The sequence below is a fragment of the Gouania willdenowi genome, chromosome 12, assembly GCF_900634775.1.
Source record: "Gouania willdenowi chromosome 12, fGouWil2.1, whole genome shotgun sequence".
NCBI lineage: Eukaryota > Metazoa > Chordata > Actinopteri > Blenniiformes > Gobiesocidae > Gouania > Gouania willdenowi.
The window spans coordinates 20,170,038-20,193,053 of NC_041055.1; the positions used below are offsets into that span (position 1 = coordinate 20,170,038).

The 23,016-nt window shown below is 37.5% G+C and overlaps 1 protein-coding gene across 1 annotated transcript in view; it reads right to left on the bottom strand.

Moving 5' to 3' along the window:
• gnaz (guanine nucleotide binding protein (G protein), alpha z polypeptide) overlaps positions 1-23,016 on the bottom strand; it is a 43,460-nt gene that overhangs the window by 10,564 nt on the left and 9,880 nt on the right. Inside the window, exon 2 of the mRNA XM_028462605.1 lies at positions 4,644-5,952. Within this exon, the coding sequence (XP_028318406.1) occupies positions 4,644-5,366 (723 nt within the window). The 5' untranslated portion in view covers positions 5,367-5,952. The remainder of the gene's footprint in view (positions 1-4,643; positions 5,953-23,016) is intronic.

Consider the following 23,016-nt stretch of genomic DNA (forward strand, 5'->3'; position numbering starts at 1 on the left):
ACAGGCTGTAATATCATCAAGTTTATCATTTTACCAGTTGTTAGAGCTAATATCTTTACCAGGGAGAAAATATGTATTCCTGGTGATTGTTTTCCAGACTTTTACTGGGCTTTTTACCGGTGATTGGCTCCTATCTCTCTTCCACTCCGCGGTCCAAACTGAAACCGTGTGTTATTGTCGAGCTGCTGCTTCAAAATTACAATCAAAATAAAAGTGAAAACCGTTCTCATGTGTGGTGTTCTGTGTTATAGCCGACAATAAAGTGTTTGTTGTGTGTTTTTCCCAATAAACGTGATGCGTCACGTTCTCCCCCGTCCAATCAGAGCCTTCCCAACCCCCAGACCTAAAGTGGAATTATCTAAAGCCGAATAAACCAGTTTTCCATGTAAACCTGGTTCAGGAATGACCATTTCCATGAAAACACGAAACAGAACACTTTAATTCCGAATTTAAAAAAACATCATTTAACCGTGGCCATTTATTCAGACAAGTTTTTTCAGGAATAAACATGTCCTTTTATAAACGTTTCTGGAAAAACCTTGTCTGAATAAACAAAACCTCAATTTAACAAGAAAAATCACCCAGTTACTATATCACAGAATTTAAGTTCCTCAAAATGAATTTCGCTGTGATTTTTCTTAGTATGTGATTTTGTCAGTAAGCTGTTCTATCAATTGCAAACATAACCTTTCTTTTTTCTTTGGCTGGCCCTCAGGGGATCACCTAGGGTTGCTCAATCTTTTAAAATGCTTATTTTTTCAAACATTCTCACTGGACGAACAGAATAGAGAAATGTAAGGATAACGTCACATTTTCCTTAAGATGAAGTTCGAATTGAATAGAAACAGCAGATTTAAACGTTTGTTCTTTAAAGCCTCGCGCTTTCTGATGAAATAATACGACTAAAGCACTGAACGTTCTGTTATCCTTAAGAATGCCGTCCCTCAGGCTTTTCTGGCTGTTTTCCTGTATTTAAAAAACCATGGATATACAAGCCCTGTGATTGGCTGTTTACATTGCTTGTGCTAATTTCTGGAGCTCTCTGCTGTTAGCTTAGCCAAAGATAGATGACTGAAGGTTTTTAGTACCTGTTTTTGTTCGTCAGAGCGGATGGGATGTTTTTATTTTATTTTATTTTTTTACGACATATTCTGCACCATCTTCTTGTGTGTTTATCGTCCGTCTGAAGTCTGCTCAGCTCCTGCACAGTGAGGCTTCTGCTGTGGTTAGGACTTTTTTTTTTAAATAAAAAAAACTAAAAAAATTATTCGCCCTATGCTAAGATGCTAAGGAAAGAGTTTCTTTTTTTTTTAATTGTAATGTTATATGTTATAAAATATGCAGTTATCTGATTTCTTAATCAGAAAATTGAAGCTACTGTGAAGTAGCTGTTGCTCTTTTGCTTAAACCTGGGTTAAAGCTTGAAATTGTTGAACAACAGAGCCTCATTTACTTTTATTTTGGGATTGTTTTATGCATTTTAACTCTTGAGGACAATCACGGCAATAAAGTTGCACTTTTGACAATATATCTGATGTCTGCAGTCATTTTTAAGTGCATTAAAATCTAATATCTGGTATTTATTGTTTTTAAGGTTTTATCTGTCACCATCAGAGTGCTACAATAATGAATTATAAAATACAACTGAACCACTTAAAGTCACTGATGGGTGAACTGTTCCCATATGCAGGTGGTTTGTGGAGCCTGTGTGATATTAAATGTTTATTAAAATACATCCAAACTTTGCTTCATTTTCCTTTTTCTCATTTCCCTCACCTTTCATTGTAAAGTCTATAACCAGTGTTGCCAGCTTGGCCACACCACTGTGATGAGTGTAAATAAAGCTAAAAGCTAAACTAAAACGAATCAGTCACCAATCAGAAGCCGACTTCCGTCTCTGCCTCTCCCCAAAATATTGGTGAATAAATAATGTGTAACAACCTTTGGTCTGGTCCGCATTGCTTATTTTGGTTGTTATATACATACTGTATATAAAGGATTGATGTTTCAAAAGCTTGAATAATGTTGGTGTTATTTGGACGCAGTGCTTGACTGTGTGCAACAATTTTTAACCAGGCTTTTTCTTTTTTTAAGTTGTCTTATATGTATATACCAAAAAACCAATCAGAAAGAAGGAGCTCTAGGAATATGGTGAATAAACAAACTGGTGAACTATTATTATATTTTTTAATATAATCCAGGGACTGTGAAGCTATTTTTATTTATTCTATTTTGTAGATTTAATTGCTATCATTTTTATAATATCCAAGTTCTCGTATTGTATTACATAACTAATGTGTGCATTGATCAAAATTTAGAGAAAAAGATGTTTATTATGTTTGAGATGTGCATGGATATAAACTATCCTAGTTGCCAGTACTGATGGATTAAATGGACATTAGCTAGAATTGAACCAGATTTGGTGGACAAACTATATAACTATATAAAGCAGTTACTCAAAAAAGAATATTTACAATTTTAAAAACATATTTGTTCTACTTCCCAAAGTTACTGGGCAAATGAATTCCTCCGAGACCTGAGAAGATCAATACACTGGTGGTTGTTTCCCTTTTTTTTTCTGCTAACACCAGTCAACTCCCATTGCTACAGCCCGCAATCTGCTAATTCTCACAGGTACAACCTCACACAATATTCTGTGAACTCAATTAACACCATACTGCATTTGTTCCTCAGACTTTATTTTTAACCTATAAAACTAATTGATTTCATGTTCCAACCTGACTTCTTGTGCACTCTGTTTCATTCAGGTTACTTTGAAGTTACCAGGCCAGTTCAGGGTCAGAATTGTAGAGGTTTCTGCTCTTTCTTAGTTTTATCTGGGGCAAAAATGTGAGATATCATAGGTGTAGTCAGGTAGTGAAACATCCTCAGCTAAAATAAAATGGGATCATCTCTGTCAGGATGGAGAATATGACCCATAAAGGTTGCGTCTTCTCACATATTGTTGATATTCCATTATCAGTAAGGGAGTATACAAAGGCTATTACTATTGTGTCACTTTTAGGATTAGAATACATGCATGGTATGGATAGAAAATGGTTCAGATTCCTTCACAGTGAGAAGCAGATAACAAACGCGGTCATTCTCTTTATTTAGACTGTGTCAGAATAGCTTTGATATTCGACGTAAAATTGAAACAGTCATTTTTACTGTGTCAGCGAAAGAATTTTAGATAAGATTAAAGAAGCGTGACGCAATGGAAGCACTCTCACTTTACAGCAATAGATTATAACCATACTTAGACCTTTTTTTTCCAGTTTCCTATCACTGAATGTTGGTTTAAAGAGTGACTATTAACTGGCTGCATATATACATGTTTCTGCATCTGTCTCTGTCTCAGTGTTGGTCAAGGATATGTTTGGATTAAGGAATATGTTCAATGATTCATCATACATGTGGCAGATCACCAAACACAAAGCATTCAGTATTATTGTTTTTTTCAATTTTGGGATAAACCTAGTTAGTAAATAGCCAGACAAACATGTGCATGCACTAGGAGGTGTGAAACCTACATCCTCCTTTTTTGTGAAGCAGTGTGGCATTTAAAAATATATATGTACTGTATATAATGTGGGAATTATTTCCTCAAAACGTTGCAAAAGTGAGCTATATACAGCTTCAGTTTTCCATTGCAATCTTCCCAAATTCCTTTTTGAGAGTATTACCCATTTACACGTCAGTTCACCCTTTTCCATTTTGTTTCCATTTCATCAGATGTCATACTGGCGTTTAAACAATTGTGTTAATCACGCGTAATACAGTTAATTGAGTAAACTATTGATTTATCAATTTCATATTTGTCTGTCACGCAAGATTTTGCACAAGATTTGACGTCAATGACGCCATTTTTGTTTCAGGATGTCAATTTCGATAACAGAGTTGTTTGTAAGATAAAGACAGAACAACCATAAAACTAAATAAAGTACATACTTTTGTTTACTACACTCAACTCCAACCTCAAATAACTTTATTTACAACTGTATTATAACCTTAGTTATCCCAAAGGGGTGATTCAAAATCTAGATCAAAAGACATTTATAAAAGTAATTATTATGTAAAAGGAACAGCTATGATGAGTAGCTTGAAAGTTCTTACTATTTTATTGTTTAATTGTGAAATGCATATGTATTTACTTCATGAAAACACAGAAAAATAACTATCCCATAACATTAATCTGTAAATGGTTTTGCTTCTATTAAATATTTGAAGACAAAAGGCTACTTCACTGGCATTGAGTGACATTTGTTTCCCAGACCCAGACCTGTTCAGCTATTTGTTCCAAATAATGCTCTTCTGAGACTTTTGTTCGCTAAAATACTCCTCCCAACTTTATAACCCCACCATCCACAAGGTGGCAGTACTGAGATCTGACATCCGCAGATGCCTTCGAAGGCCAAAACCTGACAAAAGTCTCAACATTTAGAACATTTTAAGCTACAATTGGTCACAACATTGTTTGTGTTAGTTCTGAGAAGAAATACCTATTTTGATTGATATTTTTGATTAATTTCCATCTTGTTTTTCCTGTCTGCTTTGACTGAGCTGTAAATTACAGCTAAATGGCACATCAGTATTTATGCAAAAACAGTAAAAATGGATCCCTTTAAAATGAGTTTTCTTACCGTCTGGTTGTCCTCGTAGAGTTTGAGGTCATAGCCACTTAGCTCAACACAGAAAATAATTGCAGTCACGCCCTCAAAACAGTGAATCCACTTCTTCCTCTCTGAACGCTGCCCACCCACGTCTACCATCTTGAAGGTTAACTCCTTGAAGGTGAACTTGTTCTCCACGATGCCGGTGGTCATGTCTCGAGATCGTAAAATGTCCTCCACAGTCGGGATGAATTCAGTTGCAGAGATGCGGTCCAAGTCATTCAAATAATAGGCAGTGTTGTCCTCTAAATGGTACTCGTTGGAACGCTGAAAGCACTCCTGGACTCCTGAGTCGTCCCACAGACGTTTCATCACCCCCTGCAGCTCTGGTGTTATCTCTCCTTTGCTTTCAGCAGGTCCTGTGAGGGCAAAGAGCTGCACGGCGTCATAGGCGCGGTCAGGATTGTGAAAATCAATCTTCAGGGTTGAGAGGGCCCGGATGATGCGTGTGAGAGAGTCGATGGCGTTGTACAGGATGAGCGGCTTATACTCCTTGCATGCTTCCAGGTTAAACCCTCCGCTGTGGATGATTTTCATCTGTTTCACAATAGTGCTCTTGCCTGAGTTGCTGGTTCCCAGCAACAGCAGCTTGATCTCACGCCGTTGTCTTTGACTTTCGGACCTCAAGTGGCGGTCGATTCGCCGCGAGCGCCGTGCCGCTTCCTTCTCCTCGGAGCTCTGTCGGCACCCCATGGTCCTCCACCACGTGGTAAACACAAAGGAACTCGTGCTGCTGCTTGATGGGGAAACTAAATGCAATGAAGTAGTGATTAATCTGGAACTGGTGAAAGAGACGGACGATTGTTGCAAGTAAAGCTTGCTGAGTAGGAGACGGACGAAACTTCACAGCAGACCTACTTAACACTGACCAAAATGCCACCACAGAGTGACTCAAGAGTATATCATTCTTTTTGTTCAGATGTAGTCTTTGATTTCTGTGTGGGCAGCGCCCAGACTTGTGGGACGCCCACACAGCACCTGACACTGAGACTGCCGATGAAGCAGATGAAGCTGGGGTGCATAGCAGGGACGACCCCTCAAGAAAGGCTCGGGATGAAGAATATGGAGCACTGAGTGTTGATCAGTAGAGAACAAATTTGGACTGCATGCAGGCGAATAGCAGACCACCCTCACTCTCCTCCCACATGGCGCTTGTGGTGTTCCGCTCTTGTTTGGCCTCTGCAATTATTCACCTCCAGTCAATAGTTTATGGTTCTTACTCGGTCTTTCTGATAAAATAGTTCCTCTTCTTCTCCCAGAGAGTTTTAGAAGCCAAAATCTGCAATGGTACAAGAGAAGAAATTTTAGCGACATGCTTGAAACAAGTAGGAACATCCATTCTGTAGTTAGGTTAGGTTTGGTATTTACAGCAGGCTTCAATCTGGTGTTAATTGAGGCAGTAATGATAAGACGACATTAGGCTTTTGACACGTTGTTAGGGTCAACACAAATAGGCAAACAAGGATAACACGATTTCACACCACAATTGACAAGTTTTTTTTTACATACTCTTTAAATTAGTCTTTCAGTTTGCTTTAAGTACAGCTTTATCTCCTGCATTCTGCTGAATGAAGTAAATGCAGGTATAACAGAGACAGGAATGCAACCACCAACCTTTATCATTCAATTCAACCCATTTTCTGTGTGCGCTGCCTCTTCACATTGAAGCCAAGTCTCTCTCGCTAGAGCTTTTCTACTCTGCAGTCCTGTGTTACCATAGACTCTGAGCCAAAGGTGATATTTACTAGCCACACCCACTCGTTTTATGACCAAAGCCAAACTGACTTGCACTACATTCAGGACAAATGTAGTTAGATGTTACAAAACCAGGCTTTAAGAGCAGTTAAACCCTAAAACCACTTTTTTCTACTGAATTGATTAATTAATTGATTGATCCTGGTCCAACTCTCAACATTTTAGTCAAAGTAATTCAATTTGGCATATTTTGTACTAAAATGTCTGAGTAACTGCCCTCTAAGTGTTAAAACCCGGCTATTACAATAGATTTTTGCTATTGGCTGTGAACAGGGATGGCGTTACACTGGGGTTTGGGGGCGCTATAGCCCTGTCAGGAATTTGTGTAGCCCCAGTTAAGCTCCTTGAGCATTTTATTTAATATTTTAAAATATCTTTATTATTAATTTATTCATATATGAGTTCAAAAACATAAAAAAGTTCCAGAGGAGCCGTTCTGTTCCAATCAAATCTCTGCTTATACCCCATTCAGTGGGACCCATTCAGATTAACATATGCTACAGTGTGTGTGTGAAAGGGGATGGGAGGGGCGGAGGAGTCTTTTTGCGCATCATTTTAGCGTTAACTAGCAGTCCAATGCAATGGATAATTAACTAAAAAAGAGTTCCCGTATAAAATGAAGACCAAGGAACCTCTACAAACTTTTACCCATTTCTGTCACGCTACCTGTCACCTCCGCTTCATGTGAGCGCATTTTTTCCTGCATGCGGCGCGTTAAAACATACTTGAGAAACCGAAAGGCCAAACCTCGACTCAGCAATCTTGCCTGCCTGTCCAAACACGCAGAAACAGCAACAAACATATCGTTCTATAAAACAACTATAGGGTGTGTTGTTTCGTCCCTGACGTTTTGCATTTTAGATTTACTGTCTGATTATTGGCAGGCGAAACGGTGGCTGTCAGGTGTTGAATAGGGAACCTTTGCTCATTATTTTTTTTGTTGCCATTGCCTTGTGGTCACTTGTATTATGCGTAACTGATTTGTCAAATATTCTTTGACCAGATTCAGTTAAAACTACATTTATATCTAACATTCTGTGTTGCACAACTTCTTTTATTGAAGAAAAAATGAGAAACTCCTGATAAAAGTAATTTTTTTTTTTTTAATTCTCAGCACCCCCACATATCAATCCCACACCCCCTTACCACTGGAAGAGAAAAAATCCTGGTGAACAAGATCATGTAATGTTTTGAACCATCTTGCATCACATATTAGCACTGTTAGCCCCGCCCCTTTTAGAAAAACTAGCACCTGTGGGTTCGACAATCTGTGGTGAGTAGGTTGGATTGAGAGGAGAGTGAATAGAGATGTATATTGAGTAATGAGTAGCTAGTTAACAAAGCATACAGTAGATTGTTCATTGGAGATTTTATAGTGTAGACTGGGTGTGTCTTAACTGCTCCAGGAGCCCCGCCCATAATCAAGATCAAGGCATTTTTTGAATTTCCCTCCTAGTGGCAGGTTAGGAGAAAGCAGGGGTTTAGTTACTCTTTAAAAAGGTATCCAATTGTTCCTTAATTTGTTTATGTAGAACACTTTCTCTTTTGAGTCATCCTGAAAACCAAAACATCTGAATGTATTTGTTGGTTGTCAATGAATTATCGGTAAAAAAAAATCACAGTTTTTAATACTGCCTCTTGTTTTCATTCAAGCTCCAGATTGTAGTATGAAAAGTAGTATTATAGTATTGTATTTTTTTTTTAATGATAGATTTAGTGAGAAAGAATCCCATACAAGGAACTATTATAATCAATACATGCACAGTGTAGTGATCATTTACTAAGGTGAAAACACAAAACCCTACCCTGGCCTAGTTCTGTCAGTGAAACTCTACTCTGCCGACATGTTAGAGGGAGCATATGTCGGAGGTTGATGGTAGAGATTCATTCTTCAAAGGACAGAGTGGACCAATGGAGCAGCACAAAGCCATAACAGGGCAGAACACCAACAGAGAGGAAAGCATTGTTTCTGCCTCAGGCACCTGACCACACTCTGAAGAGGCCTAGCCAGCCAAACCTGTTAATGTCCATCATTGATGCTTTACAGCCTATGAAACATGTTAAAGTCATATCAAACTGATTTAATGGGGAAAATGCAGCAGTCACAGCTGCTGCCCTGGCAAAATAATATCATCATTATGATTTATTACAGAAAATAAAAGACAGAGTTTTAATAAGTGTATTGTATTGCCAGCATAGCATGAAGCTCTACCTTTGATTCAAATCAAAGTGAATATGGAAAGAAATCAGAAAAAATAGTTTAAATATTAAAGCATCCTAAAGAATCCTTGTTATTTATACCCTGTTGGGTTGTCCAGTAACCGAAGGGTTGGGGGTTCAAATCCCGCTCTATCCGAGTCATTGTCATTGTGTCGTTGGGCAAGGCACTTTACCCACATTGCCTTGTATGAATGGCTATGAATTGTGCATAAATGTTGGCGCGAAATGGCAGCCACGCCTTTGTCAGTATGCCTCAGGGCAGCTGTGGCTATATTGTAGCCTACCACCACTGGCATGACTGTATGAGTGACTGGTGTGAATGAATAATGGTTTCTGTAACGCAATTTGAGTCTCCTCGAATAAAGCGCTATATATATCCAAGCCATTATTGTTATTATTATTATTATTATTAAAATACTATATACAGTTTTTATGTATTTTATAGGTTAAAAATCAACTCTAATACCTTACAAACCTACATGCATGGAAACCAGTGTCAGTCTGGTCATAAATGACAACAAAAAACCTTTTTAATGTTTTAACTCATTATTTAACTCTTTTCCATTACATGCCAAAAAGGCAAAAATATTAACCGAGTAAACAATCAAATATTTTGTGATTACATTGTTATCGGCCCATGCTCGTGTATGAGTCGGACGCATTTTTTCACTACTTTTTGTAGAATTCTGCTTAGAATTTTGTTTTTTTCTCTTTTTTTAAAAACAAAAAAGGAACAGCTGCTTATCAGTCATACTAACCTATTCAATATTCACTACGAACTCACCTAACCCTTTATTCTCTATTTGCCTGGTTCTGTCCAATCAGGTCCCTAGTTTCACTGCACACCTGACACATGTTGTATATTAATACTTTGTTGATAGCAGTGGTTCTCAAATGTTGAGGCTTTGGAACCCAAAGATCAAACTGCATGTACGATTATATTGTTTCAGCCTGGAATAAAACTACACATCAAATATACACATGTAATATTTATAGAATGTTTTTGGTTGTTAAAACCAGCATAGGTTATAGGTAATGATGCTGAAGAGGGAATGGTTTTTTTTCTTCTATACTTTGATCAATAACTGAAAATCACAACTTAAGAACAAAAGGTAGGCAGCAGTTTTTAATCCAAAAACAGCCATAAAATAATAAATCTATCTATTATTATCAGTAGCAATATAATGTTATGGTTATGATTTAGTTTATAAAAGTGTAGTACCTATTTTTTTATTGTGCACAGTCAGCCCTTTGTTGCATAAATAAATTACTTTCAAAATAAAAGTGCAATTTGAATATCTTTGTGTTGTGGGAAAACCAGAGGTGTAAAGAGTACTGATATATCCTAATCAACTTATCTTGCACAATTGGAACTTGTTTTTTTTTTTCCACAAAGGCGTCTGTATAAAATAAAAAACCTAGAATATATTTAGTACAGTTACATGTATGAACTGTGCCATGTGGGTAACAACATAATAGGTAGAAACCACAACCTGAACAATAGGAAGTGGCTTTGATCAGAAATGGCACGACTAAGAACATATGGAGCATGTAGCAGCTTTTTACTGCGATAAGTAATTCAATTCAATTCAATTCAACTTTAGTTGTATAGCATAATTTACAACAAAGTCATCTCAATGCGCTTATCGAAATATAAAATTCATAATTAGAAAGAAAAAAACCCAACAAGATCATGATAAAAACAATCTTTTTTCTTTGTGCCTATTTCTGTTCGTCACACTGTAAGACACAACTGTGTAATAGGCACAGTGAGTGAGTGAGTGAGTGAGTGAGTGAGTGAGTGAGTGAGTGAGTGGGTGAGTGAGTGGGTGAGTGGGTGGCAGTGTGGATAGAGGCAGAGTGATGAGTGAACGCAGCACCATGGGGGCCACACACCCTGACCAGCAACCTCCATGAGTCATGAGGGCTCAGGAAATGTGATAGCCTGCATGAGGCTGAGCCTGGTCACTCTCCTACATCTCTTTCACAGCTCCCTCCCCCATCACCCTCCCTCAGTGCACGCTGTTAATTTACCGGAAGGCAAATATTATACATTAACACCCTTTGTCTGAAGTGTAGTCACAGTGGGTTTGCGTCTGCTGTAGCTGTGTAGTCCATAACAGTCGTCTAAAAGTTATGTATGAATAGCTTATATTAAATGACTTTTATTTTTTGTTCCAATAAATGACAAGTGGAATTGATTTGACATAAATACAGGAGGACTTTATGATTGACATTGTAAATAGAAGTATTCAGAACCCTTTTCACTAGCTGGGTTTCCATTACCCTTGGAAATGCTCAAAAAATCTAAATAGTGCTTGAAATTTCCAGAAAAAAACCACTCAAATATTGCTAAAAAGTTTTTACGCTTTTATCAGGAGGTTTTTCAGACATTTTGATATTGAAATGTATCGTAAAAGTGCCATGGAAACACTTTTTCCGCAAATACACATCATAGAATGTGCCATACCTTGTCACATGACCACTTCTGTCAGAGAAAACATGGTGCAGTACGTGTAAATAGAAGAGGAGGTCGAGACATTTCTAAGCATTATACTTAAAAATGATTACTTCCACATTAGACGTGAAACAACAAAGGGATACGAAGTGTTATGAAGAGTTTTGGAGCGTGTGCGTCTTCCTGCAGCAAAGTCTCACAGGATAAGATTTCACAGGAGTTACGACTAGAGGTCGACCGATATATCGACCAACTGATCTTGATTTTTTAAAATGTATTTATTTATTTATTTTAGCACTTTAGAGTAGCCCATAAATGAAAAAAAGAAAGAACATAAACATCCACTTGGATGTATGAACATACAACAAAAAAAAGTAATAATTATAATAGAATGTGCATGTGCAGGTAGAAGCCAATAGGCTTAGAAATAAAAAAAAAACGATATAATAGGATAAGGATATAATATAATAGTGCCTGATCAAATGTCCTTATCCTATTATATCCTTAATAGCATAAGGATTTTTTGGTGTAATTAATTTAATTTCTAATATATACATTTATATCATATGAGTGTTTCGTAATCAATGCGCTTTAAAAAAAAAATGTATATCGGCCTCAAATATCGGCTTCAAAATATTGGCCATCGGCTGAATTTTTTTTTTAAATCGATATCTGCATTGGCCTTTGAAAATCCTATATCAGTCGACCTCTAGTTACGAGGCTCCTGCCCAAAACAACCTTCAATGGAAACACGTTCAAAGCGTAATTATACTTTGTCGACATTCAGAAATATCGCTTTTATTTTGCAAAAATCTGTAATGGAATCACAGCTATGGTTGCTCTTAAATGCATCTGATTAGAACAGGAGTCACTGTACACCAAGGAAAGCAATGGAATGAAAGTATTTCCCATCAACGTTTTCTTGCTTACTTTCACCTTTTATTTTAAAAATTGGAAATGTGAACGATCCTGTAGATGTCTTTGGGACTAATGAGTGTTTGTACCGGCCTTTAGGAGTACAGTGTTGCCATATATACATTGAATTATCTTTTATACCAAAACTGATTTTAAAAGCTGCTTTACCCACCTTAATGACTTTTTTTTTAAATAACAAAATCTTACAAATACTTCTTGCAAAAACAATCCCTTTACTTCCTTTCAATTGCTTTGGCATGACTTGATGCAGAAATTGGAAAGCAGCTCAAAACTGTGAAAGGTGGAGATCGCAAAGATATGGACATTACTTTAAACTGGTCAGGGATAACAACAACAGAAAAGAAGCCGCCTGTGGTTTGTTTCCCCCGGTGCTATTGGTACGGTTACAGAAGTACAAGTACGTAGCGTTTTAGGGTTAGGATTAGGTTATAACCCAATATCGCAACAATTTTCAGGATTAAGGTTAGGGTTAGGTTTAGGGTAAGATTTAGTCTTAGTCATGTGACCTAAACTGACCAATGACTGACCTATCACGTGACCTAAACTGGCCAAATAGGGGCGCTGCGTACGGATAGAATGTCGGTATCTTGATACGGCAATCGTACGGATAGACACTGCCTTAGTTTTACACATGACGGACCTATTTTTCTGCTCATCCCAAGTTTTATTGTCATCTATTTTTTTCTCGAGCTGTTGGCAATTCTGGAGCTCGCTAAGGCCTAGCGATTAGCTGCACTGTGCTTGTGCTTATACATTGAAGGGTACCTGTAGTAGAAATGAATATATCATAACATTTGTTTAATGTATTACCAATAAACAAACAATATGCACATTTTATGAACAAAAAAAATAAATAATTTGAAGTACTTTTTGCATGATTTTATAGCTTAAAATACAATATATGCGCAGCAGCCATGGTCATCCTGATGTGCAGTGAAATCATTGGTTCTGGTGCAGTGTTTACATTGGTTCCTATGATACAGTATATGCAACGGCTCGACATAACTACCAACAGGTGAGCAAAATGGTGCCCTTTAAAATGCTGTTTTAGTGTCTAAAAGCGTGGAGCTTACAGTAGGGCTGTCTAGTCAGTGTCTGGATGACTTATTGTAATGTAACATAACAACTTGTTACTAAAAGATTAGAAAATCCCATTAATGAAACGGGAGCTAATCCTTAGATCAGCGCTGTGATGTGTGAAAAATAGTCTGCCAGCGTATTCAATTTGAAAGTGAAAAAGCTCACAGAGTTCAAAGACAAATATATCAGAATTTAATAAATATATTTAAAATAGATATTATTGTTTTTGGTCTAAGAAAACATGTGTGAACTGCGAGAAAGAATTTATGAGTTGCACATTTCATTGTGCGATTAAAGATAAAAAAGATAAATACTAACCGTATATTTTCTATGCAACCAAGCCATTTCATTTACAACAGGATGCACAATGCCTCCTTGATCTACATTCTTTGGGTGTCTATCAACTGTCCATTCAGACCCCCATCCCTAGAACCCACCCCATCCCCTATTACACAGCCACGTTTTAGAAAACACAGATAATATTAATCTGTTAAATAATGCTAAATCAGCTCTGATCTGGCTGAATCCCCTCAATGCAAGTCAGAGTACAAGTTAAGTAGATGAAAATGTGCAGAAGATTAGAATTTCATACAGCAGATGCTTTCATCCAATTGTCATCCATTGTAGTAGGGCAAGGCGATATGGACCAAAACTCATATCTCAATGTTTTTTCTTAAAATTGCGATATATATGATAAAAAAAAAATTGATAATTTCAAGACAATTCAGGGTTAAATTTGCTGATATAAAATGCCACACAGGCACATTTATGAACTAACAGCTGCTTTTGGCCTGTTCTCCTCTAAGGGACAGCACGTGTGAGTGAGTTCTCGAGTGTGGCTCGTTTAGTGGTAGAACTGGGTTAGGACATAATCAGCTATTCATCTAGCTGTGCTTTTCATGCTGTATTGAGAAGTAGAAAAGAAAGCAGCGACTCCTAAAACAGGTATTTTGATTCAAAATAAGCTATAAAAATATATATTGATATAGGCGATAAAGTAAATTTATATATCAAATATATATATATATGTTGAATCTCGATATATTGCCCAGCCCTATGTTGTAGTCTTCTTTAAACTAACCACAAATCTAAAAATTCCCTGGTGTCTGGGGAAGTGAAAGAAGATGGACAGGGTGGTTCCACTTTAGTGATGTACAGTAGTTGATATATTTTGGTGTAGTCTTTTTTTTTGTCCTTTAAATGCAGATTGAATGTTTTTTGTGATCAATTAGTTATTAAGGACTTCCAAATGTTCGAGACAACCTTCACACAATAACAGTTGGACAGTTGGTATATGTTGAGTTTAGTTCACAGAGGAAAGAAATGAGAACTCAAAATGTAAATCAAAAATGCGTGATGCGCTGCCTGTTTGTGTCCATAAATAAATGTATTTTGTGCTGCCAAATCATTTTACTTTGGTGGCTTTTGGTGCCCCTTCGAAAAAATGTAACGTGTTGACCTGAAATAGTTTGTGTTATATCATAAACTCAGTGTTTCGTCCCACCTTTATTGTAAATACTTGCTGGATGAACTCCAAACGCTAATATTTTTGATAGAAAACAAGCCTTTATAAGACAGAAATTGTCCTGTGAAATAGAAAGGACAATGAAGTGAGACAAGAGCCTCTCCTGGAGAGATGTTACTTATTTATGTAACGTCACCGAGGATGTGAATCAGCAATGCTTTCAGGTGAGGGGGAAAAACATAAGATTGACTGGCATGCAATCTGCAAGGATTTGAACAGGCTGTGTAGTGACGACAGAGATGACGAATATGTGCCTTGTAAAAAGATGAATAAAGACAATTTTCCCCAAATGAAGGCATGTGTAATGGAGAATCTGGATGATAAGACCACTTATCCTTTTTCAGATAAATGTGATTGGATCTATTTTTTTTCGTTTCTTCCATTGTGGTGATTTCAGAGCGTCATGGAAAAGCGACCCGAGGACTTACATGGAAACAAGACTCTTTAGGTGCAACAAATAATAAAAGAAATGAATGTGGATGACTCAAATGTGGCGTTAGGCGAAGGACGTGCTGACATTCACAACTGGAGCCACAGTTGTTTGAAGATTTGGAGAGGATTGATCGATTTTGTAAAAACAATACAATAAAAAATTTGGGCCAGACATGAAAAGTTAAAGCTCAGGGATTTATCTATAATAATAGTGGTTGATCAGAGGGTTTTACTTTGAAAAGCCACATTTGGCCAAAGCATTTGCTGTGCATGTGTTGCCCTTGGTCTGTCTGGGACTTTTTAGCAGACGTGCCGAGATGCCTAGTTACAGATGTAGGCTTTAGTCTTTGCTTCTAATATCAGACAAACTTGCACAGGTTGGGGTCAGTTACATTTTTATTAAATATATAGTTATTAATATTTTTGATGTGCACGTCTGAGCCTTTTTTCTGTCAGAATACCCAATTAAAAAAAAAAAAAGAATGAAATGTCAAAATTATCTGAACTCAATTACAATTCAAATATGATAACAACAGCAACATATTTTTTCAATTACTATTACAATTATAATTACACCATAATTCTAATCATTTACGCAATAACAATTATAATGGACCCCAACCCTGGATGGCAGTATTAAACGGTTCACTCTGATCCACAAAAGGTAAAAATGATTTCCTAAAAGTGACAGGTTGAGTAAAAGTTGCTACTTACTGGAATCTTGGTTGCTATAAAAAATTTAAAAAAAAAACATTACTAGCTGCAAACCAACATATCTGTCAAGTTTTGTTCTTTAAAAGTCCGATGTCATGCTATTTTTCACACATCTCCATTTGTTTTAAGAACCCCAAAAACATAGTATTTGAGGTTTAATTTCCCAAACTCGCCTGTTTTCCAGAGTTTTAACCTCTGAAAAGTCACTTTCTGAGCAACTCCACACAAACAGGCTGATTTGCGGTCTACTTATGCATATTCATGAGTGGGCGTGTCTACAGACGGGACACTGACTTCCTCCTCGTAGGGTCAGAGGACGGCTCGCCCTCCTCTCACCCACTCCGTAGCTGAGCTCATGCTGCTTTATAAACACAAGACAGAGCGTGGGGGCGGGGCGTTGGCCAGTACATACATAGACTGTAGAAAATACGTACATAGCACTGCGTGGACTCTGACATGCTCACGTTCGTGGGCGTGTCTGTTTACATGTCAATCACGGCAGAGAGCTTCCTGGAGGCGTGGCTTCTCCAGCTCAGTGCCACAACAAATTTGTCATCAAAGTGGGAACGCGTCATCAAATTGGAGCGAGGTGTTTGGGCTCGCCCTGCAGTAAGAAAGGAGCAAATCACCCTCTAACTAACGATTGATGGAATCAATGAAAAAAACACTTTGTGCATGTGTGTGAAGCCCAAATAGCACTTTTATCATGTTTAAAGCACAGAAAAGTCCATTTAGTGTAACATGAGCCTTTTAATCTGAATTTAATCACGTTTAAGAAAGAATTGCACACATATGGATGAAGTCATAATGACAGCGTGACACTTAAAATGATACCTTGTTTCCTTTTGGGTTTGAGGGTAAAATATTCAATATTGATGTGCATTAGTGCTGCCTGGTTGGTCAGTGACAAAGTAATCATAGCCCAGAGGCTGTATTCACAGGAGATTTCTAAATATTTCATCAGCAGCAGACATGTTCTTGCAGCCACAGCTTTATTCACTAAACTCTCCAACCTTTAATATTTCTGTGATTTACGCCAACAACTAGTGCTATTTTTTTAAAACAACTCGAGAATGTAATCTTCAGTTAAAGTCAAGTAAATTAGGTTTAAAAAAGAAAAATGGGAGCTTTTGGTTTTACATTACCCTTGATGTTTTCAACACAGCTTCCTTTGTGGCTGATGGACTGCACATGACACAAATCACGTCTTTAAATTTAGTTCAGCCTCTCTTTTCGCTGCTCCCGTCGGAGATACCGAGAAAACAAGTGAGCGAGCCTTGTAAATATATAAAGTACAGTCTCTTCACTTCCTAAGGACTCACAGTTCACAGAACCTTGTAAAATAGATCAATTTTCATTGGGGTCTGTTTTTAATACAGAAAAAACCCCTCAAAGAGTGACACGCCCACATAGCCCAATTAAATCTAACAAAAAATACACATTTTTTGACATCTTTAAGGCATAAATTAAAAAAAAGATAGACTTGTAATACTTGTAATACTTGTAATGTAAAACCCAAACTACAGTTGGATTTACTAATGAAATAAAATGTGTCATAAAAATATGACCTTTATCTGTATTAAAAAAAGAAATAAATTACCTTTGTCATTTATTGTTTTGTTTTTTTTCCTCTACTTAGCTATTACTGACTAATAATACATGAATAATTAAACCAAACCATTTTTTTTATTATCTCCATCTTCACTGTATTGAGTTTTTTAACAGGTGGCATCTCATGCAAAACAGAAAAAACAATTAAATTAAACATATATATGAGCACAATGAAGTTTAAGTCAAATAGGAGCTATAAATCCTCATTAATTGCTTCGTGGGTGACTTTTAGCATTGTATGCTGACACAGTTAGTCCCAATAACCACTGTGGCAGGTTAGATGTTGTATTCTTGACAAATAATATCAATTAATTGTTGAACAGAACAACACTACAACTTTACAGAAGGAAGGACTACCTGCCCAGGTTTTCCAGATTCTCACAATATACTCATTTCACACAAAACTGGGATGGAGGCAAAATAGCATAAGATTGACAGGGAAAGAAGGAACGTGAACCATTACAGACAGACCATGATCCATTAACATGAAAAAGTTAACTAACTATGTTATTTGGCCTTTAAATATTATCACACTAATTTTTTTTCCTCATGAATTCGTTTGAAACTTTTATTTATGGCTATGTTTTCAAGAAATTTACTGAATAAATGTACAAGACAGAAAGATTTTAGCAAACTAGTAACAGTTGAGAGTGAATATGTCCAGTAATTTATGTCAAAGATTGTCTTATCATTTGTTCAGAAGTACAAAGCAATTATTACACATTTTACCTTAATAATTGCAACCGTTTCAGAATAAACATAACTTCTGTGCAGTGTGTTGCTTTTTTTACAAATCACAAATAATTACGGTCAGATCTGATATTAATTTGTTAATTATTCTTAATACATTCACACCTTTTATTTTTCCATAAACTAGTCATATAATTCACTGAAGTATAATCCAAAGTATGTCCTGCCCCTGCAATCCTATACAGAGTAAAAATAGATGAAAACTAGAGTTTTACACAAGCTAATCTATATTCAATGACCTATTGTGTCATTATTTTGTTCAAGTAGTATCTGATTTATATTTGTAGTGTTCTTCATTTTAAATTGATCCAAATCTAGTTCAATTACATGTTATCATTCAATTTTATCATCTAAAACATAATTTTCCAAAACAATTATCTGAATAGTAAAAATCCTAGGTGACATGTAACTTTAAAAAAAAAAAAAAGAATAAGGTAGCTACAGCGGCGTGTGAGCAAAAGAGTTCATCAAACTTCCTGCAACTAAAACATTGTGGAATGTAAAAGCAGGCGATCAATTTCATGCTTCAAGCTGTAGCCGGAAAGATCAATGTCACCTCAATGCCAGTAGCAAACAGATCCTATAGATAACAGTGCATCATGTGATGCCTCTATAGAAAAATGTGTCTTTTTGCTCCGATAACTAAAATGCATGCGCTGTTGCGCAATTTTCCGAGGGACCAAAAAGCATGTATTTCAACCTAGAAGGCTGAACTCTGCGTGATGAGTCAGAGCTTTGTGGTTGCCCCACTTTATGCCAAACTCATATGAGATATAGGTCGCTGGCAGAATGATCTCCATTCAGCAAGCTGATCCACTTTCACCATTGCATCTACAATGAGCTCATTTCACTCTAAGCCTTTGTTTTCCTATTTTCAAAACTGCCTCAGTAGTATTTTAGATGTGAACCTCCATCGTCTCACGGGAAATAAATTCGATGATTGCGAGAAAGAAACAGTTCAAGGCCTAATCTTACACAGCAAGGTGAGATTGCTAACAAAATGTATGCCATCAGAAACATTCAGGGTTGTTTTTTTTTTTATACCAAGTCTGCATTTGTCTTCATAGTTCAACACTACATCGAGGTTTATCGCGACAACTATGTCTGTTTTATTCTTGCAAAAAAATATCGTTATTATTGTGCATGACTGTGACGGTCACCAGTCCGCCCTAAGGAAGGATGAGCTAGACTTTATTAGTGGGAGAGAGATAAATAAAGATGCAGTGTTATGCCTGAGTGAGGCAAAAATGCATAGTTAAAGGGCTTAGGGATGACAGGAAGCCATTGCGCCGCCCCAGACCCATGAAACCAGTCAGGCAGGCGGCCATCAAGGGGATCCAAGGAGGCCAGAACTCATACTCACTCCCCCTGAGACCGCACAGACCCCAGGAGGGGAGCGCTAGAGATATGCCCCATGCTAGCGCACATGCGTGACGGGCGACAGCCCCTACAAGGTGAAGACATGCCATCAACACATACACCGATGCAAGGCAGTGAACCCATCCCAGGGCATCGAACGCTACCCTGGACTCTCTCCTAATCTCCTTGTATTATTCAATGTTTAAAAGTGATATCTGGAGTTTCTGAGAAATCTATGTATGATTCTTTTGAAAAGTGAAAAAATACCTAACTAGTCTTTTACTATGGTCTACTGTGTAGGTGGTCATTCATATACATTAATGTATATGTTTTTTGAGACTGTCAATCAAAGTGAATGCGAAACTGTGCACGGAAACAAGGCCGTGCGTCACAACAGCAAACATGTAAATATGATTTTGGCTCTTACCTGAATCATAGACCTATATCAATGTCGCTTGATGCAACCTTGTTATGTTCCGCAATGCGTGTGCAGAAAAGTAGAGGCGTGGCTTCTGGTAGATTGGCAGAGGCAGTGGGAGGAAGTGAGGCTGTTTAGGGCGGGACATCGAGACGTTTCTCAGAAACTCATATCAGCTTTAATATAGACTATTAGTCTGGAAGCGCTCACAAGGCGCAGAGTAACCAATCAAACGATGAGCGGACCAGACGACAATATCGCGACAAGCATAGATCTTTTTCCCTAAACAGAGCCGGCAGTAGTGCGGTACAGGCTGATGGTTTTAAAGCCTCTTCTTGTTGTGGTTTCAACAATGAATCAAGGTCTTTTAAAACAGAGCAGAGCACACCTCCGGGCGGCTTCTTTGTGGCGGGCACCATGTTTGTTTTGACACTGCTTGACGCTGGAGATACAACATTCTTTCTGTACGGCTCTGATTGGCTCTGATTGGCTCTGATTGGCTCTGCCTTTTTTGAGCCGAGGAAGTGGTTGAGTGGGTGTGGCTTATTGCCAGGCTACCCGGACGCACCCATCAATCCATCTGCAGCCCTTAATACTCTCTCCCACCAGAAAGACAAGCGCCACCATCCTTTCCGCGTACACCAATGCTCTCCAACAACCTCCACCACCCCCATGACAGCAAAACCAGGGCCACTCCAACCCAGCCACACTTGGGACCTATATCTACTCACATATACCCAAATGGGGACAATGATCATTATCACAACGATGAGTACTTATCATTACAGTTCAGACATCCAAACTAAGAACATGACAAAACCCCAACCCCTCATTAGAAAAGTGGACAAAATCCCAATTCATCTTATTTCAGGTTCCCAATACTATTTTAAAGTAGGGGCATGAACCAGAATGTGCCTTACTCATAGTAACAGATTATCATTGTTCTTAACAATACTTATGAAGCAGATTTTAAGATAAGCTTTATAATTGTCTCTAAAGTATGCTCAAAACGTAACGCTGACATTTTTTTTTAGCTACTTGCTAACTGTAACCTTTGCTGTGACTTCCCCGTGCAGAAAGCCCAGATTTAAAATTGCTGCTTAACCCCTTCCTCTCCTTAGGCCATCGGAAACATGATTATTTATAGCATATTAATTTTATTTTGTGGCAAGTTTCAGCTGAAATACAGTTAATCTGCAATGTCGTCACCCAGTCATCGTACACTAAGGCAGCTCTCGCAAAGGTCCATTCATTGTTTCGCGTTATCGCTAAGTCACATGCTGCCCTAAATGTGGACTTCAGAGAAAGATGCCTGTATACAGTACAAATATAAGGACATCACTCATTCATTACAGGAAACAATGATGGGCAGTGTTCTCTGCTACACTCTCCCAAAACACTGGGCTGTTTACAGGGTGGAGATGGGGTGGGGTGAAGTCTCTGTACACTAGATGCTTTTTCATGATAGTGCTCTGTTTAAAGACACTGATCTCAGGCGCTGTGTTCTCCTCTGCTCCATCCAGCAAGTCACACTGAGTCACAAGGCCAGCCCAAGACGACAATGACATGTTTGTGTGCAGTGTGGTCGGTTGCCTGATGTCAATGGATAAGATTGCACAAAGTGGACAGTAAAGTCTTATTGGCAGAGGTGAAAGTAACGGATTAAAAGTACTCACGTTACTGTCATTGAGTTGATTTTATGAGTACTTGTACTTTTTTTGAGTATATTTCTATATCAGTCATTTTACTTGGACTTAAGTACGTTAAGTTACATTTCTACACCCAACCATTACTGAGTAAATTCTTATTTTTTGTTTTTAAAATGATCAACAGACATTGTGAAACTAGAAGCAATTAAATAACCAGACAACAATCAAATGCATCACATCATAGCCGACCAATCAGACTAAACGTTATGCACCATGTAGGTTATTTTCTCAGTTTTAGAGTTCAGAAATGTAGCTATACTTAGAGCCTGACAATGTTTTTTTTTTTTTTTTTACTTGAATTCATTGGTGTTATTTTATTTTTTTAAAATAATTGTACATTTTGACAAACCACGATTATAATTGACCCCAACCTTGACTTGTAGTGTTAACCGATGATGACAGATGGTATATATAAAAAAAAAGATATGTGTGAGGCTACTATACAGTATATTATGCAATCTTTTCACAACAACCATGCAAGTTTCATTCTTATTACTCATGACTGAAGGAGGAAATACGAGGGTAGAGGTGTTTGGGAGGACAGGACAAACAAGAACAAGAGTGTGTTGTTGGCATAATGTGACGCTACTTGTTGTGGCAATACCTCTCAACATTAAAAACCAGCAAAACCAAACTTGCAGCTGTGAGCTAAGTTGGTATGGGACTGGAATGGTTTTTTTTTTTATATCCGCAGAAAACAAAAAGTCTTTCCACAACGTCCAATGTGTGTCCTATAGCAGTTGTTCCTAAACTTTTTTGGCTCAAGTACCCCCTTTAAAATGAACTATAGAGCAAAATGATGGAATGAACACGTGATAACACACATTTTAAAGAATTTCATTTTGTAAATAAGTTGGGGGGGAAAAAAACAGTATTTAATGCAGTGGTTCCCAACCTTTTTTGGATCGTGACCCCATTTTGATATCAAAAAATTTCTGGCAACCCCAAAGACTTTTTTTTTTCGATAATTAGTTTTTGATCATGTTTGAGCTCAGATTTTTTTTTGTATATATATATATTTTTTTTACTTCATTTTAGTTGAACTAGATTTATATTTCACAAAGTGAAAGTATAGAAATACAGTTGTTTAAGATTGTGTGTTGTTTTAGTTTAGTTATTTTCAGAAATTTCAGGCAACCTCATTTAAACTCTAGGCGACCCCGCATGGGCTCCCGACCCCAAGGTTGAAAAACACTGATTTCATTGCTCCCAAATAGATTTTTTTCTGTAGTTTTTATCATTTTTGACTTTAATTGTTATTTTTTCTGTTTCTCTCTCTCAAGTACCCCCTGTAGTGAAAGTGCCACCGCATACCCCTTGGGGTACATGTACCCCCATTTCAGAAACACTGTCCTATAGGCTACATTCAGACTGTA